General features: G+C 38.6%; 2 protein-coding genes, 1 non-coding gene and 1 pseudogene across 3 annotated transcripts in view; 2 read left to right on the top strand and 2 right to left on the bottom strand.

The window, feature by feature from the left end:
• Positions 1 to 3,261, bottom strand: part of dysf (dysferlin, limb girdle muscular dystrophy 2B (autosomal recessive)) — a 107,127-nt gene extending 103,866 nt beyond the window's left edge. The window contains exon 1 of the mRNA XM_063469493.1: positions 3,174 to 3,261. Coding sequence (XP_063325563.1) covers positions 3,174 to 3,261 — 88 coding nt within the window. The remainder of the gene's footprint in view (positions 1 to 3,173) is intronic.
• A 3,264-nt stretch (positions 3,262 to 6,525) lies between these two features.
• On the bottom strand, positions 6,526 to 6,599 carry trnan-guu (transfer RNA asparagine (anticodon GUU)). Its single transcript has one exon. It is a non-coding gene; the product is annotated as a tRNA-Asn (tRNA).
• Positions 6,600 to 7,259: 660 nt separating this feature from the next.
• adhfe1 (alcohol dehydrogenase iron containing 1) lies at positions 7,260 to 16,067 on the top strand. The gene is made up of 14 exons (XM_063461608.1): positions 7,260 to 7,356; positions 8,173 to 8,210; positions 8,328 to 8,377; positions 9,404 to 9,457; positions 9,613 to 9,767; positions 10,109 to 10,305; positions 10,374 to 10,451; positions 10,632 to 10,737; positions 10,950 to 11,102; positions 11,200 to 11,298; positions 11,846 to 11,924; positions 14,099 to 14,195; positions 14,673 to 14,830; positions 15,485 to 16,067. Exons 1-14 carry the CDS (start codon positions 7,304 to 7,306, stop codon positions 15,566 to 15,568), a joined length of 1,401 nt encoding a protein of 466 aa, XP_063317678.1. The 5' UTR covers positions 7,260 to 7,303; the 3' UTR covers positions 15,569 to 16,067.
• Positions 16,068 to 18,505: 2,438 nt separating this feature from the next.
• Positions 18,506 to 25,347, top strand: LOC134623134 (GTPase IMAP family member 7-like; annotated as a pseudogene).
• The last annotated feature ends 1,383 nt before the right edge of the window (positions 25,348 to 26,730 follow it).

Raw genomic sequence — 26,730 nt, 5'->3', positions numbered from 1 at the left:
CTTCCGAATCATGTGACAACCCCCTTGGCTTTCGTACTTGCACTTCGCTGTTCCACTTGCACGACGTTGCAGTTAGCAATTAGCCTATAGCCTGTCGTTCACTCAAAAGGCGCGATGGGTGCCTCGGGAGCGAATTAATTTCGTAAGTCGGGGTTCCACTGTATCAGTGAGGAGGAGAAGCTTAAAAACAACCCGAGTGTTCAGCTGTTCACCATGAGTCAGGCATTTAAATCTGCCAAATGGTCACATTTTAAAAACAGTGATTTCAGTGATGCATTAAAGATTGTGCAAGAACTGCATGATCCTAAGAGCACCACTTGTTTTTCTCCAATAAAACTATATTGCAGCTTTTATGTAAGGCAACATTTTATACAGCACAACATCAGATCCACATCTATAGAAAATATGAATTTCTGATTGACCATTTACTGCAAAATCTCTCGTCTCCAAGGGTTAACTAGACATGAATTTCACCTGCAAATGTTGCCAACCTCAAGACAGGATAAACTATCTGCATGCTGGAAAATTTAACTCTTTTTTGTGATCCATATTTCAACATCTTTGTACTGTATTCCACTCATTCATTCCCATTATCTTATTTAGATTAATTTCATTTTTTCAAGCCAAAGACATAGAACCAAGCATCTCATCTTTTTGCTTTCAGGAAGTCATCATGCCATCACGTTTTTAAGTGTGCATAGAAGCCTGCAGTTTTGTATGATGAAACCACTGCTAATCCATGTTAAAAGGAGACAGTTGAGGTTCCTCATCCATCTGTTCAGGGTGATTTCCAGACATTCAGCTGGAATATCCCATTGTAAATAAAGAACCCATAAGCCTAGGAATGCCTTGGGATCCTCTAGAAGGAACTGGAAAGTGTTGATGTCTGGAATACCCTGTTTGTCAGGCATGCACCATGATCCAACTATGGATAGAAGATGATGGATGGATGACTGGAAACACACTGCTTCAAAAGAAAATATAACTCACTTCAACTTAAGAGAGGCAAGTTACACTAACTTTATGGTTTTGAGTGACCATTACTTAAGGATGAAAACTTAAGTATCAAAGTGGTCTGTTGCTAGCCAAATCTTTAAACTGTTCTTTGCCACACAAACACTAAAAACACATATGACAATATGTAGAATCAAAGTCTAAACCCAACATTAGAACCTTAACACAAATAATTATACCAGCACTAGTATATTAAGAGTCCCCATTAATCTTTGTGCTTCCAGTGAAGAAGTTTACTTTAATTAGAAAAAACAAGTACAAATGATTAAAATTAAAGAAAGGACAATAACACACTGTGAGTCTAATAAACTTGTTTGTCTTGAAACAGATTACAACGGGGACTTGCAGAAGTTGTGTGTGTGTAGGTGTGTGTGTGTGTGGGTGTGTGGCCTATATCACACAGGGAAACTTTTGTGCATAGACATAGTGTCAAGAGTTCATGACATATTTAAGACAAAACACTCTTTTCAAAAACGAACCAAATGTTATATAAAAGAAAATAAATGAATAAATAAACAAAATACTTCCCTCAGCTGGGATACAAGATTAGTACCAACATGTTTACTGTTAATTTGAACATAGACAAAAGTTCCAGATACTTTAAATTTGCTCAGAGTAACAAGTTATCCAAGCTTTACATCGACTGAGTCATAAAATATTTTTCTCCATAAAAGTCCAAAAGTCTTTTTTTGCTGCACTCGAGCAGAATGACAAAATGCCGTGGTCCTTGGTATTGCTATGCTTTATGTGTTGCAGTCCTGTTAACAGGAGTGAATACAGACTTCAGTCACTATAATTGCTTTAGTGCCTGACAGCCCTCGGTGTATAAATAGCCCTGCTGTCCCTTCAGTCTTGGTCAAAGTGTGTGTTGTGCCTTGGTTATTTCTGGATTTGAGTTTTGTATTTGCTTTTTGGGGCTTTAAATTAATCCTTCATGAAATGGTTTTATTATTTTTAAGTTTGCCTCCAGTGTCCTGAAATTAGATCCAAACCTCTGTACTCCACACCATTTTGGCACAAAGTACAAAAATGTACTAATAGATTTGAAGTCCGGTTACATCTGAATGCTCTGCAGTTAAACATCAAGCTCTTTGAAATGACCTGTACGCACATACAAAAGTGTGATCCAAAAGAGATCCATGGAAAAATCTACATATCTTGAATCTACATTAATTAATTTTCAAATAATACAAATGTCTCAGAATAAAAGGACAGAATAATAATTATGATAATGGTTACCAATTCCAAACCTTAGCATGCTACTTAGCATCTGCTAATCACAACTAAACAACATTTACAGACGATACAGGACAAAATGTTACTGGTATTTGGTTATAAACCTGAGGCCTGTGGAAGTAAAATGCACTCTAGTTTAACTTAAAATTGAAGTTTCAGATTTCAGTTCAGGTTTCAGGCTCAGGGTTCAGTTCCTCTACTTAAAGATAACAGCTAACAGTAGCAACATTAGCATACAGGCCTTTAGTAAGTATAATGTTTACCAAAGCCTTTAAACTCGTTAGAAGGTAAGCTAGAATTTGCTCAATAAATTAAACCAATTTATTGGACAGTTGAAATGTTGCAGTGATCTATTATAATTCATCCTAAGTGAATGAGTGGATTAAATTTCAAGACTATCAGGCCAACGGCTATCACGACAGATCACTCATAACAACAAATGGCAATTTCATGGCAGCACAAAAGAGACAGTCAGACATTTGTCATGTACAAGAATAACTTCTTTGTTTTATGTAGATCATGGCTGTGTGAAATCTCAGTTCATTTAACAAGATTTTTTTTATCAGGTCACCATATAAGAACCTGGATGTTACTATAATTTGAAGTGTAAACTGAAGCTGCAATTGAAGCCGAGCGAGGAAGCGCCTCATAAGATAAACTCTGCTGAAAGACTGCGGGTATCTATAAACACAGAAGTGCTTTACTGGAAACACAGTCGGCATACTTTCTGGACTGCTTTAACTCTTCATGTTGCTCACATCCTCATCTCCCCTCTCTCCCTCTTCCTCTAGGTCTGTCTCTTTTTCCTGTAAGCTCTTCTTTCTCTGCCCCACCCCATGAAAGATAATCAGAGGTCACTTTCAAATAATAACTTCTCAGCTGTTTTTTTTTCCCTTCAGGCCACCTGAACAAGCCGTCCATACCTTCATAGGTGACGCTGCAGTAGGCATCACTGATGTCATCGTCTGGCGTTTGCAACCGCTCTGCACACAGAATGAACACGCGTAGCATGGCTCACACACACACAACTGTCAAATCCCAGCAAGAAGCACACTGTGATCCATATGAGGGTGACAATATAGAAACGTATCCTTAAAATTAAAAGAGATCCATGGCAGTGAAAGAGAGAGGGCGAAATGAGAATAAGAGACACAACGAGTCAGAACTGAGAGAGCGAGTGGTCTATCTGCAGCTCTCAGCTGTCTCCCTCACTCCCCACAAACGCTAGACAAATGCAGCTCAGTCCATAGTGCACTATAGCTGACTCATACACACACACACACACACCTACACACACACTGTCCTTTCAATCACAGCTGGCTTAAAGGGCCAGTAGGGCACACAAACACACACACACACACACACACACAATGCCCTTTAGGTTTTTTTTTACCTCAACAGAATCAGCATTCAAACACTGCCAACTTAACCCAACACATGGGCAGCTAGAAAATGTGCCAGTCGATGCAGATGCAACAAAGCATGGTGTAGTACAATCAAAGACGATCTTTAAAGGTGGTGTAGAGCAACTATAGTCGCTGGGTTCACTGTCACAATCTGTGGATTTCTCATTCAATTCTGTGTAGTCAAGCTAATTCAGAATGGAAGTTATTGGGACACCCAACTGTCCAGCAGAGGGCAGCAATATCACAAAAAAGCCTTGAATAACAAGGACGACGCTAAATACAACTTGGCTGAACCTCTTCCAGCCCCACCCTTAAAAGAAATTAATATGCACTTGTAGTTTTGAAGAAAACTGTTTCTATTTATGTCCTCCTAAGGCCCAGGAAGTTTTTCCTTCCCACTGTCGTCAAGTGCTTGTTCTTGGGGATGGTCTGATTGCTCTGGTTTTATGTAAAATGCCTTGAAGCGATTGTGTTTTGAGATTTGTCTCTATATAAATAAAGAGTTGAATTGAATAGACTTTAATAAAGCCCACTGGAAAGAGAGAACTGTCTTAAACAGAATGCAACAAGGCTGTGATGGAACGATGACTCCCTTCCTGTATGGCAGCTGAGAAACCAAATCCCACAACTGTAAAGTCCTGGCTCACACAATACTTCTTATCCATAATGAAGTTTGAGGGTCATTAATTTGCTTCTTCCCCAGCTCCTCAAAACCTGGAATGTCCTGTGTCTGACCTTCCTCCACCTCCACCTCATCTCCTGACAGCTCTAAGCATGACTCCATCTCCACAGTTCTGAGGAAAATCCTTTCTGTCTCACTCAACCATAATATAACTGGGATCAAACTAGAACTTCTGTCCACTTCAAGGGACAGAAGATTAACTGCTTTTTCACTCATTTTAGCCCATTCCTTGTTCCTGACAATTTTCAGAGAAAGTGAATGAGCCAGCGTTGAGTCAACATAAAGTGTTGCAAAATAAATTTAAAAAACAGAACAAAACAAACAAAAAAATTTGTTTCTTTAGTTGAATCTAAGGTAAATGCCAAAACTAGCACAGTCTGACATCATAAAATAGCAGCGCTGTGCCAACAAGGTGATTCCTAAAATGCAGTTAGCCAAAGATTGGCATGTCATTTTTAAGGAAGAGAAACTGAGACTAAGGCTGAGGTGTGCCAAATTACTCTATTAAGCCAACTTCAAAACCAAAAACCATCTGACCTTATTGAGTAATAAATCCAAATTAGAAAGCTTTGGTTCATATCATCAGGAATTTCAAATGTGTGTAGATAGATAGATAGATAGATAGATAGATAGATAGATAGATAAAGTCAGACTTAAAAAATGAGTGTGATACTTTATCATTGAGTCAAACACTACAAATTGTTTGACTCAGTGTACGTAACAATGTAATCTAGACGTTAAGACTCTTCATGTGACTGGCTTCATTCCAGTCTTTGCCTCGCATGACTAAAGTTTTACCAACTCACAAATGAGAGAAGGCAGCAAAGGAATTTGAACTCGTGACTTTTTTGGAATTTGCTTCTCTTCTACCAGCTAAACCTTCAGCAGAAGCTTATAAATAATGCAGTAAATAATAAAACTAAATGAAAAAATCCTGCATATGTTCAGTAACGGGGTCAAGCTGCAAGCAGACATGGGGAATTTTGTTTCTCTTCTATTTATAGTTTGACCCACTGGGCTGCAGTCATCTACACATTTAGGGCGAGCATGTAGAGAGCTTACGGGAAGCATGCTGACTTCAGGGAGCAGGGATAAAAATAATGTGTGTGTGTATGCGTGTGTGTACTGCTGTGAATGTTTCTAAAGACTACTGAAGAGGAAAAACTACAACATGATGAAGTAATGTCATATTACAACATATGTAATGCTTAACAAACTGATTACACCACCACTGAATATAATGTTACATACATAAATTAACAGTATTGCTAATTACCAAAATCATGAGTTTTATGTTTTTGTATTGGTTAATTCACCAGTATGCACTCTTAATGTCTTTCATCAGAATGACATTTTTAATGCTAAAATGTAATTGTTGCTAATATCTATTAATTTTCAGAATCAATGTATTACAAAAAATTCCTAAGCAGAAAAACAGTTTTATTATGCCACATTAATTCACCCAGTTTAGGTATAAAAATTAAAATTCAGTTTATCTGTATAGCACGAATAATATATCTATCTATCTATGTATAGATAGATAGATATGTATATATATAGAGAGAGATATTTTTTTATTTTTTTATTTTGTCTGATAAAAAAATGTCTACTGATGAATCTGTTAACGTCACTGTGTGCATCACCAAACATCTTCAATCACTTTAATTAGAAGATATTGGTCCTATAAATGCTCCTCTCTCCGGAGAGGCTGACGTAATTAGATTTCCTCTCAAATTGTTATTTGTTTACATAAATGAATCATGTATAATATAAAAAGATGTATTTACATTTTGATTGGAAAATGGAGCAGCTTACCGCTGTGTGTGCTTGACTTTCCTTCTGTTTAAGAACGTTTCTTTTGACAGGTGAAAGTTACGGTAGGCCTTTGTGACTCTACGGGTATCATTCTCACTTTGCAAAAATCAAATCCTGGATAAACCTGTTATGTCAAGAAGTGGCTTTGAATTAGTGATTAGTAGTGATCTGTTACTTACTTATGGTGTTCGCACAGAAAGTTAGGTGATCTAAGAGTCTTCCTTAGTTAATCAGATGAACTCAGAGAAAACACAACATTAGACAACTTTTGTGCCAGCTATTAATTCCCAACTAACTAGCACCTATCTGTGTTATCGCAAAGCTGTTTGATTTGCTTTTAATCCCTTATCTAACATTTATAGCAAAAACTGCCGTCCCTGGGTGGGCTCGAACCACCAACCTTTCGGTTAACAGCCGAACGCGCTAACCGATTGCGCCACAGAGACCACGCTCTCAGCCCTTTACCAGATGTAACAGATCCAGTAAAAGGCTCACAAATATTCCGTATCATGGACTCTATGTCTGGCCTCAATATTTTTTTAATTAATTAGCAGCGACATAATTTCATCTGTACCCCTGTGTGTGAACCTCACATTGCCTGTTCTCCAGGAAAACGTTGGAAAACAGGAGACCTCCACATACCTACTACATTTTATAATATGTAAATAAAGTTCACTTTTCTACTCCTCAACACCAAACAACTAAAATCCTCAGGATACACATAACATATGTATACACATAGCCTGCAAATACCTCATGTTCAGTCCATGCACATGATTGTTTTTTCTCATATCTTATTCGTACTGGGTATTTGTAAATTTGTAAATGTAATGTTATGTATGAAGTATGTTTTACTTTCTCTTACACAATAAATTATATTTAAATATTGTAATTTGCATTTATATTCACACCAGTATATTTGTGTTAAAGTTTTTTGTACCATGTGAGGAATTATTGCCTTAATTTCGTTATTTTGCCATAATAATAATAATAATAATAATAATAATAATGACAGACCAACGGGTGTTTTCTACGTTTGTCCTCGTGCTTTTAATGTGTCTGAGCGGCCTTTATTGTGAAAAGCAGAGGCGGAAGCAACCTGTTGACCGGGGTCGGCTGCTCGTTGCAGAGGGTCATTCACATACTGGACATGGCGGGTCGGGACCGGGTCGTTCACCTGCTTAGGCAACTCGAGCGCGCGGCGTAAGTTAAATTCGAACCGGAAATGGATTCAGACTGAAAAGAACTGTTACTGTTTTCCTTCGAGGGGCGGAGACAGAGTGTGCCAGAGTCCGCTCAAAGATAACAGTTTTTGAGTTTTCCGGTTAAAGTTCAGTTTTATTGAGGGAAGAGCTCAGGAGGCCACAAGTTCTGGATCAGAGGAGGGTTCTTTAAAATCCGGCACATCTGTGAAAAACATGTTTCACTGAAAGATTTTTTTTAATTAAAACTCCTTGTCACCTGTATTCAAATGTGACATTTACGTTGAAAAAAAGGGAAATTTGAGTGATTTCTGGGAGCACATGTGACCAGGTACAGGTGTAAAGCTACACCTGGAATATCTAAAGATGCTTTTAGAGCCCCTTTCACATTCTCTCATGTAAATTGTCAGTGCATCCTCACATTTTGCACACTTTCTAACAGTTTGATGTCTAATGCTCGCTCTGATATTCTTGTGTTGGTGTTGTTCCTGAATCAACAAAACTGATCTTGGTCCAGGTTCAGCATTGCAAATGACCAATCACATTGTAGTGGTGTCATAGCTTTGTCAATGTGGAAACATCGTGACACTAACATAAAAACCTAACGGTCCCCTTTTTGGATGTTTTCATGAGTGGACATCGGCAGTTTGGGTTCAAATACTGAACCCATCTTTGTCAGGTTGGAGGAAGAATGACAAGGAAATGCTTCCTGTGCAGGAGATGTTCAGGAGCCACTGCAACAACTCAACTGCTGAACCTTCTCTAAATGTGCAGATTTGTAACTGGACTCCTGCTCTGTTTGTCTCTGTGTGAACAGGTGCAGATGTCCTGCTCACTCCAGCACCTTCCACCAGGGTAACCTGCACTCATCTACACATCATTCATGTATTCATCAGAGTCTCTGAAAAGGAAGACAAGTGCATCCTGATCAATGTGGATCCGTAACTGATGGCTTGGTTTCTATCTCTGCAGGTGTCAGAGCGGCACCCTGCACCGTCCGGAAAACTGACTATGCCTTTGAGGTAACGTTACACCAGACTCTGTTTAATAAGTGTCTGATTTAAGAAGTTCAGCTTGAAGGCTGTTAGGAGATGTAAATCATTAATGTGTGTCAGCTCAGAGTTCAGCTCACATTCAAATGAAGCTTCTTTCATTTTTTTTAATCAACTGATGGATTCAACCAACCACAGAATGAGAACTTAAAGTTTTGAATGTTTTCCTGGATTCATCTGCAGAAGTAGCTGAAACTGTCAGCTCTCCGAGCTGAGCTCCTCACTTTTCAAAGGTCCACAAAGTAGTTCCTTTAGTCTGTGGGATTCATTTGAAGCTTTGACCTGTACAAATACAGGAGAGACTAAAAATCAAAGCAGCATGAAAGCTGCAGTTCTTCTAACATCCAGCAGAGGGTCCAAGCAGTAACTTAGTCCCCACAGACTTCAATGTTGACATGTCCAACTTTCCAGCAGAAATAGTCCCAACATGTTTACACAACTTATTTTAGTACAAACTTTGAGCCTCACATGTTACACATGGATCTGTTGATCTAGAACTAACTCCCCAACCACCATATCTGTATTTCCTGTGGTGCATTAACGGGAACTGACACCTGTAACCTCCACCTACAGACTGTTGAGGTTGTCAAAAATTCCAACTTTTGAGTTTGTATAAGTTCTTTGATGCTGCTCATCTCATCTTTGTTTCAAGCAAAGTCTGCACAGTGGCACTTTTACCCCTTAGCCATAAAAGGCTGATGGAGTATTATTTGCACCATGTTGGACAGGCCATGACATGGACCCACAGGTTGAACACAGTAACTCAAGAATGAGGCGATATAGGATTTTCACATTGATACTATAGGTGCATCTATCTTGGATAAATGCGTAAGGTCACTGGGTCACAAGTATTTCTGTGGGTGAGGTCACAATCCTCAACTTTATGTGTACCACCATCAGTCTTGACTTGCTCGTCTTTGTGTGGACAATCCTTGCTTTTCCACTGGCACCTTCTCAGGTAGGTACTGCACACACTTCTCTTTTTATTTCCTTCAGATGGCGAGTTCCAACATCCGCTATGGAGGAGGAGTCAGCAAAGAGATCGGCATGGTAACCGTCTTCATCCTCCTCATTGCTGTCATGTGATGGTCAGATAGGAATTTTTCTTTCTTCTTTTAATGTGATGCGTTGAGAAGGAGTGACCAATGTGACTCTCTGTGTTGTCCTTCCTATCATTGTGGCTGTTCGCTGTTCTCTGCGTGCAGGACCTGCAGAACCTTGGCGCAAAAAATGTCTGCGTGATGACAGACAGGAATTTGTCCCAACTTCCTCCAATGAAGGCTGTTCTGGAGTCTCTAGTGAAAAACGGAGTCAAGTACAAAGTCTATGACAATGTCCGCGTCGAGCCAACAGACTCCAGGTGCGTTCAATGAGGTCGCTGTCACAAGTGACGGTCTGATTAGTGATTGGCTGTCAGATGAAGAGTAAAAAAACATGTTTTTGTGTCCAAAATGTCTCATCAGAGAGGAAAGAAGAAAGTTCATCAAAGCCAGGCTTTTTCCTGGCTCTGAGTCTGCTCACATACCTAAATAGGGGCGTTTCACGAGGTCACATGACTCTTCCTCCTCACAGAATGAACCGTGTGCACATCAGAGTGCTGAAATACTTAAGCAGTGTGTTAATGGCAGACAATCAGTAAGTAAATGAATAAGTTAATTTATCAGATGAAATGACCTCAGCTCGATCTCTGCTGAATTTCAGCTTTAAAGATGCCATCTCCTTTGCTAAAAACCACGCCTTTGATGTGTTTGTGGCGGTGGGCGGTGGCTCGGTGATCGACACGTGTAAAGCGGCCAATCTGTACGCGTGTCACCCCGATGCCGACTTTCTGGACTTTGTCAATGCTCCGATTGGCAAAGGGAAGCCGGTGAGTGGAGCTGTGAAACCGCTGATTGCAGGTATGACGCGTCCCGCTTTTTTCCTTCTTCCTCCATCTTTGTGGCTAACTTTGGATTTTTGTGTCCAGTTCCCACAACTGCAGGCACCGGCAGTGAGACCACAGGTGTCGCCATTTTCGACTACGAGCCCTTAAAAGCCAAAACAGGTATAAAAATAGGGATATAAAAGCACATTAAAAGTTGATTTGAGATGTTTTAGAAAGACAGTCTGTGAAGATTTAATAGAAATCATAAATCAGCCAATAGAAACCAAGCTGCTGGAGCTGTTATTCATTATCCAAGTTCTTATGATGGACCCTGAGCTGTGATTGGCTGTTTATGCTCAGGAATTGCCAGCAGAGCCATCAGACCCACGCTGGGCATCGTGGACCCGATGCACACACTGAGCATGCCTGAGAGAGTCGCCGCCAACAGTGGCTTCGACGTCCTCTGGTCTGTCTGTACTTATGAAGGGCATTTATTCATTTTCTGCATTTTCTGTCTTTTTTGATTCATCATTATTATTTTTGTTATTATTATATTATTAGTATTAATATAATTATTATTTGCTGTGATGGCGGCGTGTTCCCTTCATGTTTTTCGTAGAGGTAGAGCCAACCTGACGTGAGACATTTCCATCACACTGATTGATCTCTGCCTTTCAGTCACGCCCTGGAGTCATACACCGCCCTGCCCTACAACCAGAGGAGCCCCTGCCCCACAAACCCCATCAACCGCCCAGCCTACCAGGGCAGCAACCCCATCAGTGATGTCTGGTCCCGCCATGCTCTCCACGTGGTCGCCAAGTACATGAAACGGTACGGCCCCAACTACAACTAAAGTATATCCATGATATCCATTTCATTCAACTGAATTCATTTGTAATTGAAGTAAGTCTTGATTGATTGATTACAGAGCTGTGCGAGACCCTGAGGACCTGGAGGCTCGTTCCAGCATGCACCTGGCCAGCGTGTTTGCCGGGATTGGCTTTGGGAATGCCGGGGTTCATCTGTGGTAAGACTAAGACTGAGATTTCCTGTAATCCTGCATGCAGGCTGTTTGTGCTCATCAGCTGATTTTCTTTTGAATTTTGTTTAATTATTTAGTTTGTTTCTAATAACTGCAAACTTTTCCTTGAACTTCATCAGTGAGAATGGAAATCAGACTTTGAAGGGGATTTTTAGCTCATTAGTTCATGGATCTGTTTCTGCAGCGTTGCAGTACAGACAGCTGATCGTGGTTTTAAAATGTCACCTCTGATTGTAGGTGTTCTTTAACACTTTGGTGACATCACATTGAAACTTTAGGGACAGTTTAAGGCCTTATTTACAGTGATGAGTGGATGAATTGCACTGAAAATGTAGAAACCACAGCAAACGATGCAAAAGCACACAAAAGGCATTGGAAGTTGAATAAAATAGAAGGGAAAAGAAAAAAAAAAGGATAACAAACCAGAAGTGTTTTTGTGGAGTCAATGCATATTTTCCCATTTGAGCTAAACTGATCCAGATCTTTTCGTGAGCGTTTCTAAATAAACCTGTTTGTGGTTCCCTCCTTTCAGTCACGGGATGTCCTACCCCATCGCAGGAAACGTCAAGACTCACTCAGCCAAGGGTTACAACGTGGAGCACCCCCTAGTGGTGAGTGATCATTACTGGACATCACAGCTGGCACTGCAAACAGATGTTCTTGGCTGAGATCCCTGGTGTAGTGCAGCTGGAGTGATGATTTTCATTTTCCAAGAGAGGAAAAAAATTCCACAGTTATTTATTTAGGATTTATTCAAAAGAGAGCTGCATTATTACAAACAGAACTCTGTGTGAAGCAGCTGACCTGTACCATAAACACAATTTATCGTCTGATTCTAGGCCTGAGTACGTGAAGGTGCTGTTACTGTGACATGTGGACAATTGCGTGCCTTGATTTTATCTGCAGGTACTTTTTAAAGTCTAACACACATCGTTCGGAGCGATAAGGTTATGGGTATTTTTTATAATGCAGTGCTTTAAAGTTTGATAAGACATGGTGCAGCAGCTTGATTTGGTTTACTTACAGTAAAGTCAAGATTGAAGATTAAACTGGTAAAAACGCTAATGGAAATATACATAAATAAAAAAGAAAGAGCACCAGTCTCTCCAATCAAGATACAAGAAATCTGTTTTTTCGTCAGGCTCATAAAATTATTAATGATCAATTTTTCATAGTATGACTTATTACCCTCGGCCCCAGTGAACAGCAAGTACTTGTAAAACAAATCGCTATAAGCTCTCCTTTGTCCCAACATCTATTGTAATTTGGAGTCACATCATCATGTACTTGAATGTTTGCTGGAGCTGTATTAAGGGAAACAAATTTTTACCTATTAGATAAGTAATTTAATTCTCGAGTTTTGGAGCTGGTTTTCATATGCAAGTGCTGCTATATTTAGTACTGTTTGGCCACGTGGGACAATAAAGTTCCTTCTTATCTTAACACAGTCACATTAACAGATGAGGTTGATACACATTTCTATCTGAAGTGTATGAGTCTAAAAGACACAAGAAACTGTAGGAAAATGGTGTTTTGAGCAAAGTCCCACAAAAACATTTAAATTGTGACCCGATTTCTGTGCAGAAATGAGACTAAAACCCTGAAACTTAGTTAACTTCAGTTCTGCTGGTTTAAGCAGAAGGGGGCTCAGCTATAAACATGCAGGGGTAGGAGTGAGTGAAGAGCTATAAACACTATAAACTACAAGCTACAAACACTGCGGCTGAGAGTTAAAAACTGTCTAAATTCTTTCATCTTTAATAAAATGATCAGCGTTGCTGCTTTACCAGGTGTAACAATTAAGTTTAACATCCAGGCATCCATGAAAACAGAATTTATTAAATTTAACGGAGTTAGAAGTTAGCAGGAAGTTAGCTCGCTAGTTTCCACCTAAACATGACATACCATGTTCTGACTGAGAGATTTCGGAAAAAATTAAAACGTAAAGCTCTGCTATCACTTCCAACATAAATGAAGACAGAAAAGTAAACAGAAGTGTTTTGTAGGGTTACTGAAGTTGGACTAGCTGGTATATAATGATGTGCTACGTGATCGCTAGTGACACAGCTATGTTAGCATAAACACAGTGAAGCTAGAGGATGAATGATAACATTTTTCCACTCAGTAAAAGTTAACGTGAGGGTTTTACTTATATTGTTTCCCTTAATGCGCCTTATAATCCAGTGTGCCTTATGGTCAGAAAAATACAGTAGATATAAAAGTATGTCATTAGCAAACATTTGTAAGTCACACTACATGTACAAATTTCAGTTAAATTATTTATGTACAAACTGACCAACAAAAAAACTTGAGGTACTCTGGCATTATTATGAGGTTTTTCAGTGATATTTTATTAATTACTCACATGTTGTGATGAGAATAATGCAGAATTAAAAATTCAGCAGAAACAAGTGAAGTAGAGCGATAGCATCAACGTTGGAAAGACTGAGAGAAGAGACACCAGGGAGGGAGAGAGCTGTGAGCAGCATGGAAGAACTGATGAGGATGGTCAGACAGATGACTTCATATTCTTAAATTAATTCTGACATGTGATCACTGCTTAATTAGAGCTGAATGATGGTCAAACAAGGTTAGAAACAAAGGATGAGAGAAAGGATGAAAGCAAACGTGGCCAATGCTCTGGTGCTTTAACAAAACACTACACCTCTGACTGAGATGGACCCGTGCAGGTTCCCTGAGGAACTCCACACAGAACTTTACTTTGTTTCATACTCGATCTGTGTAGCTTTTAAATAAAATGTTCTGTTGAACTTTGTGTTTTCAGCCTCACGGGCTCTCCGTTGTCCTTACGTCTCCAGCCGTCTTCAACTTCACAGCCCCGATGTGTCCGGAGCGCCACCTTGAGGCCTCAGAGATCCTCGGTACCTGAACGCCTCACGCTAGGCCATATTAGATTTAGTATAATACAGACTGTGTGGAATTTCTACTTTATTTATACAGCCAAACCAAAAGGTTTCCAGACTTCAATGAGCCAGATAAAATCACTGTTAGAAAAAAAGGCAGAAATACACTGGAGAGGAACATCCAACAACAACAGGGCACACAAACAGTGAAACATCAAACGTCCAAGACAGTCAGCGGGACCTTAAATGCCTCCATTGAGAGACTTTTCAGTTATTTAAGAATATTGAAGGTATTCAAAAATAAGGTTTATAAGGGCTCTTTGTACCTTTTTAAAGAAGTCTAAAATTGAAAAAAATGTAATTTTCTTTCTTTATTTTTATGCAGTAGTAGCACTTTATTTCTTCAGCTATCAATAGAAAATATCCAAATTCACCAAAGCTGCCATCACTCTTTAAAAATTGCACAGTAACAGACTTTCTCTGCGCTATGTTCAGGTGCAGATATCCGGCAGGTGAAGAGGGAGGATGCGGGTGCCGTTCTGGCCGACACGCTGCGTCAGATTCTGTTTGACCTGCACGTGGAAGATGGACTGGGAGCTGTGGGATACACCAAAGACGACATCCCGGCACTAGTGAAAGGAACTATCCCTCAGGTGGGTCAGAGTCCCCCTTCATATGTCTACTCCTGGGTTAAACTGTGAATTTCTTGAGTCATCCCATATGTTTACATTAAGACATCAACCTCTTTCTTTTGATGTCAGTTCTATCCCCAGTTTGCTTCCTTGTGACGATTATTCAAGACCTTAGTGCTTAGGGTGTGAGAGGTCCTGGGTTCAGATCCTGGGCGAGCTCAGAGGCTACTTGCTTTGTGTGTTTTTCCTCAAAAACATGTGCAATATGTTTTCTGGTCTGAATGTTAGAAGGGTATTAAACTGTCCAGACAGAGTGGAAGGCCCCGTAGTATTGTGTTTTGTCCCCATGTAATCTTTTAATGTTCGATTGTGCAAGCTATTTTTTAAGTGACATGTTCGGACTGCATTATGTGACCATGGCACTTTGATAAATTGCTATTCTTTGCTTGTTATTCATAGACTTCTTTGATTCTTTGAATTAGCTGATTTCATATCTGCAAATGTGATATAATGTGAGAGAGTGAAGGCCAGGGCCAGGGTGGAGCAGGCCTAAACCTGGTCCACCCTGGCCCTGTGTCCTTCAGAAGGAGGTGTTACTTGTAACGTGGCTTTAAGGAGATATTTGTTCGGATAGATGTGTTGATGTATGTTTTATGTCTTCTGGTTTGTTTCCAGGAGCGAGTGACCAAGCTGTCTCCCAGAGCGCACACGGAGGAGGATCTGAGTCTGCTCTTTGAGGCCTCCATGAAGCTCTACTAAACTCAGCTGCAGTTCCTCCCACAGCCACCAGAGGATGCAGTTCTGAGTCTAAAAACCCCTCACAGACTCAAAATCAACAGTTTGAGCTTTGATTAGAAGATTCTCAGAGATTATTATTGAGCTCATCCTTTAAATTCTTTGAAATGATCACCGATTCAAACGTATTGAGCCTCTAACTGCTCATAACCAAACTATGTGTTCTAGTTTTAATTTGAGAAACTTTTAGAAAGCTGAGTGAAATCATATTAAAGATATGGTAATTTTATGGAAATAATGAAGACAGAGTTTTTTGTTTTCTCACATTTAATCTGCTCTAACAGACAGATGAATTATTTTATAAAATCCTGCTTCAATATCAGAAAGTATTAGGTGTGTATTAGATGTAACATTTTAAGGTTTCTGCTGCAGAAACTCAGATTCTGATGAGTTGCTCAGTCTGGTAGCAGTTCAAATAAAGAAGCTCAGCACTTTGAGTATGTTTTTCTGGTTGTTTTCTGATTTATTATTATTTTTTTTTTAAATTACAAGATCAAATTGTATGCATTTATTTCATATGTTTGACAATCCCGAGCCTACAATAATACAGAGAAAACCCTAACATTTAAACAACCTCCTGTGAGTAAGCACTTGGCGACAGTGGGAAGGAAAAACTCCCTTTTAAAAGGACAAGACCTCCGGCAGAACCATGTGCAGTGAGGTGCAGTCATCTGCTAGTTGGGGATGAGTGGAGGAAAACACTCCTTCACATTTACACAAATGATACATATTTGATGTTTTAATAATTTGACAAATTAATATTTTTCTTTCCACTGATGGGTTGATTGTTTTGCCAACTTGCCAAATTATTCAGCTTATTATGCTTGCTTACCTAACTATTGAGTGATGCCAGTTTGTTGAGTTAATATTTTGTTCAACTGATTACTTGTGTCCATTTAGTCAAAGAGAGCAGCTTTAAACACAACATGTTAAAGTATGAATTCTCACAAAAGGTGACTAAAACGTAGCTGATTGAAGTATGACTTTGTCAGCATGAAGCTTTGTGCTGGTGTTTGATTGGTCGCTGTCAAAGCTGCTCATTAAAAACAGCATTTTTCTGACCCAGTTAGATTGTCTGGTTGTTTAGTCTCAAATTCTAGTTTATCATGTTTTTCCTTCTTTCTTAGAAACCTTGATGTTAGCTTCTCACACTCTCTCCAGATGTTTGTTTTGGTTGTTTAGTCTCTTTCTCTGCCTTCATTGAATTATAATTGTTCAGAAAACCTTTCATATGTGTATTCCTGTGTTAAACTGTGAATTTCTTGAGTCATCCCATATGTTTTTTTCATTAAGACATTAACCACTTTTTTATGTCACTTCTATCCCCAGTTTGCTTACTTGTGATGATTATTCACAGCCTTAGTATGACTATAAACAGTGAACTACCTGCTTGACTTTCTCCTCAGACTCCAGTTTCAGGCATCTTTCCTTAAAAGTTTGATAGATCTGGAGCCGTTCATTAACCACGTCAATTTGATTTTGTAGGTTTTCGTCTTTTTTATGGTGCAAATCAGCTCAGTGTTTCTTCACAGAGGGGCGCACATCTTAAAATGTAATGTGCAGCATTACATACAAGGAGGTGGAGGAACGTGTGTTTGGTATTGAGTCAGTTTTAAATCAGATTCATAGAACCTGTTACAACATCTAGGCTGTGAGATTGCGGCTGAGTTTATGTTAGATGTGGATCAGCTGCAAGTTTCTTTAGACAGGAATAGGAAGGGGGGTTTGTAGCTTGTTGATATAGGGTTTAGGATTCATGCTTGGGGTGTGAGAGGTCCTGGGTTCAAATCCTGGGCGAGCTCAGAGGCTACTTGCTTTGTATGTTTTTCCTCAAAAGTATGTGCAATGTGTTTTCTGGTCTGAATGTTAGAAGATATTAAACTGCCCGGACAGAGTGGAATGCCCCATTTTATTGTGTTTTGTCCCCATGAAATCTTTTAATGTTCAATTGTGCAAGCTATTTTTAATTGACATGTTCGGACTGCATTATGTGACCATATATATACACACACACATATATATATATATATATATATATATATATATATATATATATATATATATATATGTGTGTGTGTATATATATATACACATATATATATACACATATATATATGTGTATATATATACACACATATATATATATATACACATATATATATGTGTGTATATATATACACATATATATATGTGTGTATATATATATATATATATACATATATATATATATTAATTGTGCTTGGTGTTAATTGTGCTTGGTATATGTAAATCTTACATGCATTAATTCTGACAGATTTTAAAATTGATAGTGCACCTATAAAAGCTTTTTAAACTTATTTTAACATTTTTATCTAAATTTTATAGTGATCCATTTTTTTTGTTTGTTTTTATTTCAATTACATTTAAGCTGTTAAAAGATGCAAAAACACATCTGGAATACCTGTGCTACCCAAACTTCAAAGTAAAATAAATGATATATATCTTATTTTACCATGAAACAGTATCCTTGACTTTTCTGATTCCAAGTGTATATTTGAAAAAAACAAACAAACAAAAAAACACACATATTAAAAACATGTAGCAGTGTCAGCATATAATACTTTCACCTTAATGTGAACAGCCTGTGGGGAAAAAACAGCCTTGAAATAGACATCTGCTAAAATGAGACCAAACATATGTATTTAAAAATATTTTTTAAATCTTAAGAAGGAAAATAATAAATTTGGAAATCAAAATCTACTAAAAAAAATATTGTCAATAATATAATTATTGCTTGGCTTTACATCACACAGTGTTCTTTGTTTGTCATCAGAGGATTGGTGTGTTGTGAAGAAATCCCCGTGCTGTTCCTGTGGTTGGACCGAGTTTTATAACCAGTGCTTCATCTATGTGTCAGAAACCATGACTTGGGCTGAGGCTCAGGTAATGGCAAAGATTAGAACTCATGTGTCACAGTGAATGAACCTTATAGTAATTAACTGTCTATAAACTGAGAGCTGCTAATTAATCTCAATTTAGTGTACAGTTATTTTACAATAACAACATTATATTCAGTTTTATTTACGCAGGGCCAAATCACAACAGCAGTTGCCTTAAAGTGCTTTATATTGTAAGGTAAAGACTCTACAGTAATACATGCAGAGAAACCTCCAACAGTCAGATGAGGCCCTGCAAGAAAGCACTTGGCGACAGTGGGAAGGAAAAACTCCCTTTTAACAGGACAAAATTGCTGCCACAAATATGTTAAAGCCATTTGCTGTGGCCAGTTGGGCTGAGGGGAAATGACAATAGTATTTATTCATCATTAGTAATTTAGTGAGGATTTATGTGAAATTTTTTGTGTATGTCTTTTATTATTTATACAGTTTTTATCTTTTATCTTTGAAACAGTAACACTTATTTTTTGGTGATTTTGGCACATGAAAATGGAAAAAGGTATTATGCATTTTTTAATGATTACAAAAAATTATTTTTGTCCAAGTAATGAAAGTTTTTTTTTTTTAAAGTGAAACCGCAATCATAAACAAACATCACAAACAAACAACTGCACAATTTTCACTCTACTAATTTTTCAAAAATTATATGCTGGTTTATAATAGCCATTTGAATAATTTTAATAGATTTTAAATCATGTTTATCATACTACTACTACTAATAATAATAATAATACAAATAACTGTCAATGATCTGCATGTATGCCATGGTGCGATCCTTAAAGTTGTATTGTTTCTTTGTCAGCTCGTCTTTTTGTCTCTCCACTGCAGAAAAACTGTGAATATATGAATGGAAACCTTGCATCTGTACACAGCCTCGAGGAATATGAGTTGATTCAGAAGGTGATATATGATGCAAGTGGTGCAGATGGACGAACATGGATTGGAGGCTCTGATGCCCAACAGGTAAACTAGGTCCAAGCTCTCAATTTCATTTTTATTTTTATTTCTATAGTGTCAAATCACAACAAGTAAAGTTAATTCTAAGGTAAAGACTCTACAATATTAGAGAAAACCCCAACGATCATATGACCCTATATGAGCAACCGCCTTAGCAAACATGGGAAGGAAAAACTCCTTTGTTATTATATACATATTATATATTAATATATTATATACAGTATTGTCATATACTGTTATATCTATGTATATATATGTATATATATATGTATATATGTGTATATGTATGTATATGTGTATGTGTATATATGTATGTATGTATGTATGTATATATATATATATATATATATATATATATATATATATATATATGTATGTGTGTGTGTATATATGTATATATATATATATATATGTATATGTATATATATATATACATATATACATATATATACACATATATAGGCATGTGTGAGTGTGTGGAGATATATAGATATATCTAAATTAATAATTTGGGATTAGTAATTTAGATATATATATATATATATATATATCTCCACACACTCACACACTGGGAGTGTAATTTGCTTGTCAGTCTATTCTTGCCCTATTTTTGTGTTTTTTTGTTTTCTAGCACGGTTATTGGTTTTGGATTGATGGAACACGCTTCCAATATACAAACTGGTGTTCAGGAGAGCCAAACAGCTATAAAGGCAACGAGGAGTGCACTGAGATGAATTTTTCAGGTAAATCAAATAAATAGTGTATAAAAAGTTGGGAGTGGGCCATAAAGAGCTGGAAATGTAACCAGAACATTATGTTTGCAACATTTGCAACTAATTAGGTTGATTGGCAACAGATCAGTAACATGACTAGTTATAAAAAGAGCATCTTAAAGAGAAGCAGAAGCAAAAATGGGCACATGTTCACAAATCTGCAAAATACCACATCTATAAATTGTTTAAAAAATTTCAGGATATTATCCTTCAACATAAAATCTAATCTTAATATTTCATCATCTACAGTATATAATAGCATCAAAAATTCAGAGAATCTGGAGAAATCTCTGTGAGGACAACATTTAACATTTAACCACTACAACTAGTTTTTCTGTTCAGGAATGCAAGTAAATAGCCGTAATATGGCATTTTAATAAAAAATAAACAAATTAGAAATTTAGTGGATAACAACAAAAATTATATTTGAGACTTAAAAAAAGAGTTTGCACATACTGGTAGATTAAGCCTTACAGAAACATAAAACTTTATAATATGCATCTTTATAAACACTGGAATTTATTACATTCTTTTTTAAGTGACAGCGTTCCAACAATTTTAGAATTTGGGATTTAATACAAATATATTGTATTTATTTACTTTTACTACACCAGTGTTTGCATTTTGTACCATATTAAACAGAAAAGTTCATTGTATTTAAAATAAATAAATGAATAAATATAATATATATATATAAGTCTGGATATGTATGTGTCCATTAGATCTATTGTGTGTGTTTGTGTGTTTATAGGTAACAAGTGTATGAATGATCAGAAGTGCCAGGAAAAATTTCCATCTGTCTGCGTTAGAACAATGTGAGGATTCCTGGGCTGATTAGAAGACGTGGCACATCTCATTGGATTGTTTAATAGGCACAAATGGAAAGTGTAATGGAAAGAATGGTTTTAGTAGCATTTTATTTTCCATAATGAACTGTCCTTAATGATCTTGTGCATCATTAAAATCTTAAGCATTGAATCAAACTGGTCTCTGAGTCTTTGCTACATGTCACATTTTCATGGGTCTCCCCCCAAATTCAGCCATAATCCCAGCATTTTTGCAAATTTTTGATGTAAATCTTTGTCCCATTATGTAAGGTTATAAAAGATTTGAGTCCACTTTCTCTTAGCAGAAAAAAACCCTTCTCTGTCATTATATCTTAAACATTTACAGTTTGTAACACAACAATTTGTGTTCATCGAGTACAGATCTTACTCCAGAAAAGGACTGAAGAGGAACAGTTAAAGCTCTTCTTATTGGTAAATTATCCTAATGTGAAAGAGCAAGCACTTTGGCGACAGTGGGAAGGAAAAACTCCCTTTTAACAGGAAGAAACCTCCGGCAGAACCAGGCTCAGGGAGGGGCGGGGCCATCTGCTGCGACCGGTTGGGGTGAGAGAAGAAAAACAGGATAAAGACATGCTGTGGAAGAGAGACAGAGATTAATAACAGATATGATTCAATGCGGAGAGGTCTATTAACACGTAGTGAGTGAGAAAGGTGACTGAAGAAGAAAAACTCAATGCATCATGGGAATCCCACAGCAGCCTACACCTATTGCACCATAACTAAGGGAGGGTTCAAGGTCACCTGGTCCAGCCCTAACTATATGCTTTAGCAAAAAGGAAAGTTTTAAGCCTAATCTTGAAAGTAGAGATAGTGTCTGTCTCCCGAATCCAAACTGGAAGCTGGTTTCACAGAAGAGGGGCCTGAAAACTGAAGGCTCTCCCTCCCATTCTACTTTTAAATACTCTAGGAACAACAAGTAGGCCTGCAGTGCGAGAGCGAAGTGCTCTAATAGGGTGATATGGTACTACAAGGTCATTAAGATAAGATGGGGCCTGATTATTTAAGACCTTGTATGTGAGGAGCAGGATTTTGAATTCAATTCTGGATTTAACAGGGAACCAGTGAAATATTTCTTTTTTGTAAATATTTTAATGCAGGATTTTTTTTCTCTTTAGGTTTTCTCACGGTTCTGGGTCTTTGACATAGCGTGTCAAGACTTTGAGTGCAGAAAGAACAGAAGGAACACCAATTACCTGCTATGCCATTACCTGAATGTTGAGTTGTTATGGGAACGTCTGTGAGTTGCAACGTCTTCATATTTATAACTTTGATGTTAACTCTGTGAAAAGCACTAGAATTCAAATTTAATCAGAGAATGAGTGAGGGAGAAAGAGAGAGAGAGAACACCAAAGTCAGAGAGTGAGCAAATGTCCCACAGGAAAGAATGAAAGGTAGAAAGAGAAGTCACATCCAGGGAGGAGTCATGGACACACACCAGTAATGCAAATACATCTCACTAAAATCATAATAAAATATCAAAAATATTATCCTCTAAAGGCACCACTCATCCTCTGTGTGATACAAATGACAAGACAACACTATCAAAGACACACATCCAAAGGACAAAGGGGGACGGACGAGGCAAAGAAGAAAAAATGTTTCCGTGTTTGTTCAACCTGCCTTTCAACTTTTTCTGTTTCCTTCTGACCTGTTTGCCTCACATTTCTGTCACGTTTCCACAGATACAAACAGTGCTGAAGGATAAAGATGAAACTATACTACTGAGAAGCAGAACATCAGCAGATACAGAAAATCACACATCAACTGCCCGTAAAAGACAGACATGGCCAGGAAATACAAACACCTTGGTAAGTACATTTAAAAACACTAATCTATAACATTAATTTTATATAAGAATAAAAAAGAATGTCAACACTCAGTTATTAAACCCAACATTTATTAGATTTTAGCTATTATTTTTGTTTATGTCCTTGTTGGATCTCTTCCTCTAACAATTTCTCTTCATTATTGCTACATTCAGTGTTTTTCTCAGCATTTGGTACAATCTGAACAAAGAGGAAATATAGGCATCAAAAATTCCTGTGAAACAATTTTGAGTTGCTTCATTGCTGCAATATGTAAAATGTATCTATGCAAAAACTCCCCCCTGTGGTTTGTACAGCTTGCACACATTTAGTGACTGGGAAGTGGAAGTGACTTCTCTGGTGGGGAAGGAGCCTGGATTAGTGCGTGAGGTTGAGAGGTACCGGCTAGTCAGGCTCACCTCAACACACGGCCTTGGGCTCTAGAACCAGTCTCCTGGAGAGGGGCTGGACTCTGTCTCAGTCTGGAGTTGACCTTGGTGAGAAGCGGCGGGCTGGGGTGGGTATCCTAGTATCCCCTCGGCTTACTGCCTGTACGTTGGGGTTTCTCCCGGTGGACGAGAGGGTTTTTTCCCTGCGCCATTGGGTTGGGGAACAGATCCTGATTGTCGTCTGTAGTTTCATCGGAAGACAGCTCAGAGTACCTGGTCTTCTTGGAGTCCCTTTGTGGGGTGCTGGAGCATACTCCACCTTGGGACTCTGTCGTCCTGCTGGTTATCCATGAAAGCCATAATAGGTGGCAGTCTAATGCCAGATTTAGTAAGGGATCCTCTATGCCCAACTTCAGCGGCCTTTAGTAACATGTTCATATTTTATAGATAGGGTGCACCTCATGATAATCCCTTTCTCAAGCTTGTGTAATACTGAAGTAATTTTCCTTGTAGAGACTTTCAGGCTAAAACTGCCGTAATAGTCGAGAATGAAGTTCTTGAACCTCCTTGGGATATGGGAATGAGTCAGTGCCTCTTTGACTAGCTTATTGTGTATGGACCCACAGGCATTTATGATACCCTGTCACCTTTGGGACTGCTCCTAGACTGAGGTGTCAATATAGGTGTTGTTAATCAGTTTCAGCTACATTGGTATTAATGAAATTAACAACAGGTGTACTAAAGGGGCAACAATTAGATTTGCGAACAGGAAAAACCTACATTTTTCCCTCCTCATCTTTTCGGACAGTTTTTTTTCAATAGTTTTGCATCTGTCTAGTGTCAATGTCACTACTAGCATTGGTTAAACCAGGACCATATAGAGGTCACACAGGTAATCTAACTCCTCCAGGATGGCACATGGATACATTCTAAAAGTTTTGATGGGTTCCTTGTTGGTTAGTGCCCTCGCTCATGTGGTGACAGTATGCAGGCACTTCTTGGAGGATAAAGGAACTGACACCAGTGCTTGGCAGTGGTGTCAATTCCTAGAGTCTTCTTACCTGATCTAGATCCAATAAAACACCTCTGGGGCGTTATGTTGTGGTCCATATGATGCTACCTGGTTGCACCTCAGACTGACCAGGATCTAAACTTTTATTGTGAAGTAGGCACATGTAGTCTCTTCTTCCTTTATATCATCTGTAAGATCTTAAAGTTATAATTGGTGAGGACAAAAACATTTTTCAAAATGTTTTGTTCCCTTGAATACTGTAACATATAAGAATGCATCATTTTATCAGCTCAAAACATTTCTATCTAAAAAGAGCTGTAAATTAAGAAAACTAATATATGAATCATGATTTAATAAGTGGAATTTGCATTTACTCAGATTATCTTTGACTAGGACTAAAATACATTTAAAAAGAAAAAATATATTCTCTTATTTGCAGATCACCTGAGGATTATCCTGCTGGGAAATCTGGAAGTGGGAAAATCAGCTTGGCCAACACCATATTTGGAGAGACGGTGTTTCATACTGCAAACCCTGGAACAAGTCGGTGTAGGAAAGATACCAGATTGGTGAATGGAACATCTGTTGCCATAATTGACACTCCTGGTTACTTTGACGATCACACGTCTGAAGAGGATCTAAGAAATGAGATTACAAGGAGTGTGATAAAGTGTTCTCCTGGACCTCACGCTTTTCTTATTTTACTTAAAGTGGGGAGATTCACAGATCATGAGAACGAGGTTTATTACCAAAATAAAAGAGTCTTTTTCTGAAGAAGCTTTCAGATATGCTGTGCTTGTCTTTACTCGTGGTGACAATCTTCCTGAAGGAAAGCAGATTGAAGAGTTTTGCAGGAGCAACAACCGTCTACGTGAGTTGTTAGAGAGATGTGGTGGGCGCTGCCACGTCTTTGATAACAAATACTGGAACAACAACCCGCAGGATAAATACAGAAACAACCAGCTGCAGAGGGAAAAGCTGCTCAACACAATAAAAGAGATGGTGTTGAGGAGTACTTGGTGAGGGCTAGTTCTTTTAGGTTCAGCAGCTAACAAGATGGTGTATCGGTCAGGATACAGGAAGGAGGACAAGAGGCTTCCACTTTGCTGGATTGTCACCGCCAGCTGTTTTATTGCCACTTAGATGCTCAGTGTTGCCAGCAGTCTGTAGTAACAAACAAATTGCCATGAGTATATAAATATATACAGCAACAGCTTCACTAAGATAAACATAAAGTATTAAATGAAATAAACCAACACATCCATCTGAATATACACATAACATAACATATATGACTTGAACTACGCCAATCTTACATCTCTTGCTCCAAACACAGAAAGGACACAGTTAAACACAGTGAGAATGTCATACATAGCTGAAACATCCACTCTAACTGTGAACATAAGGACTTTGGCGCCATCGTGTGGCCGAATAAAATTACTACATAATGGCGGCGGCCAGCGGCACATGCCTCTAGTCACGAGATGAAAACTCGCTGCTATAAAGCGGTAGAACGTAACTAAAGCCGCGGCAAACATCAGGATCAGAAAATAAACATATTTAAGGAAACTTGCAGTCACGAACTTAACACTCGGAGCAACGAAGGATGGCAACCAGGAACACAGCTTACAAGGTAAACAGAACTATCACGGAAACAATCTCCCCTTCTCGAGTAGCAGCGCACTACCCCCAACTTCTGCCTACGTCATTTCCTACGGCTCCACCCCACATAATATTGCAGAACATAGACATAAAATCCCAGAGCCTTTTATACAGCCGCCCCCAAATGTGGTCACACATTTGCTCCCCAAAAAGGGCTCCCTAATCAGTTTCAGGAGGCGACTTGCTGTTCTTCTCAGTATCTCTGTTTTCCGCTGGCACGGCAGGCAAAACTACCAACCGAGCAACTGGTCTGGTGTAAACACGTCCATTAACTTTCACATCAGCAGATCTGACAAGTCCATCATCACTACGATGAATCTTGATCACATGGCCTATTGGCCACAAGGCTCGAGGCAGCTGCGGATCTGCAACCATAACAACTGCCTTCTCCAGGAGTTCAGGAAGAGTTGACTGCCACTTCTGCCTCACCTGTAAACCAGGTAAGTATTCCTTGATGAATCTTGCCCAGAACTGATCAGCAAGAATCTGTGAGTGCCTCCAACGTCGTTGACTGAGGTTCTCTGTCTCTGGGTAGACCACCTGGGGTAGTGATCCATCAGGCCGCCCCATGAGGAGACTATTAGGTGTCACAGGGTCCACATCGGCCACGTCGGTGGAAACGTAGCCTAAGGGCTTTGCGTTAAGGATCAATTCCACCTCCAGCAGAACTGTAAGGAGTATCTCCTCATGAAGAGGTTGGGAACCCACACAGGTGCGGAGAGCTGCCTTCACTGAACGGATCTC

This window comes from Pelmatolapia mariae, linkage group LG3_W, assembly GCF_036321145.2.
Source record: "Pelmatolapia mariae isolate MD_Pm_ZW linkage group LG3_W, Pm_UMD_F_2, whole genome shotgun sequence".
NCBI classification, from domain to species: domain Eukaryota; kingdom Metazoa; phylum Chordata; class Actinopteri; order Cichliformes; family Cichlidae; genus Pelmatolapia; species Pelmatolapia mariae.
This window is presented reverse-complemented; position numbering and strand designations above follow the sequence as displayed.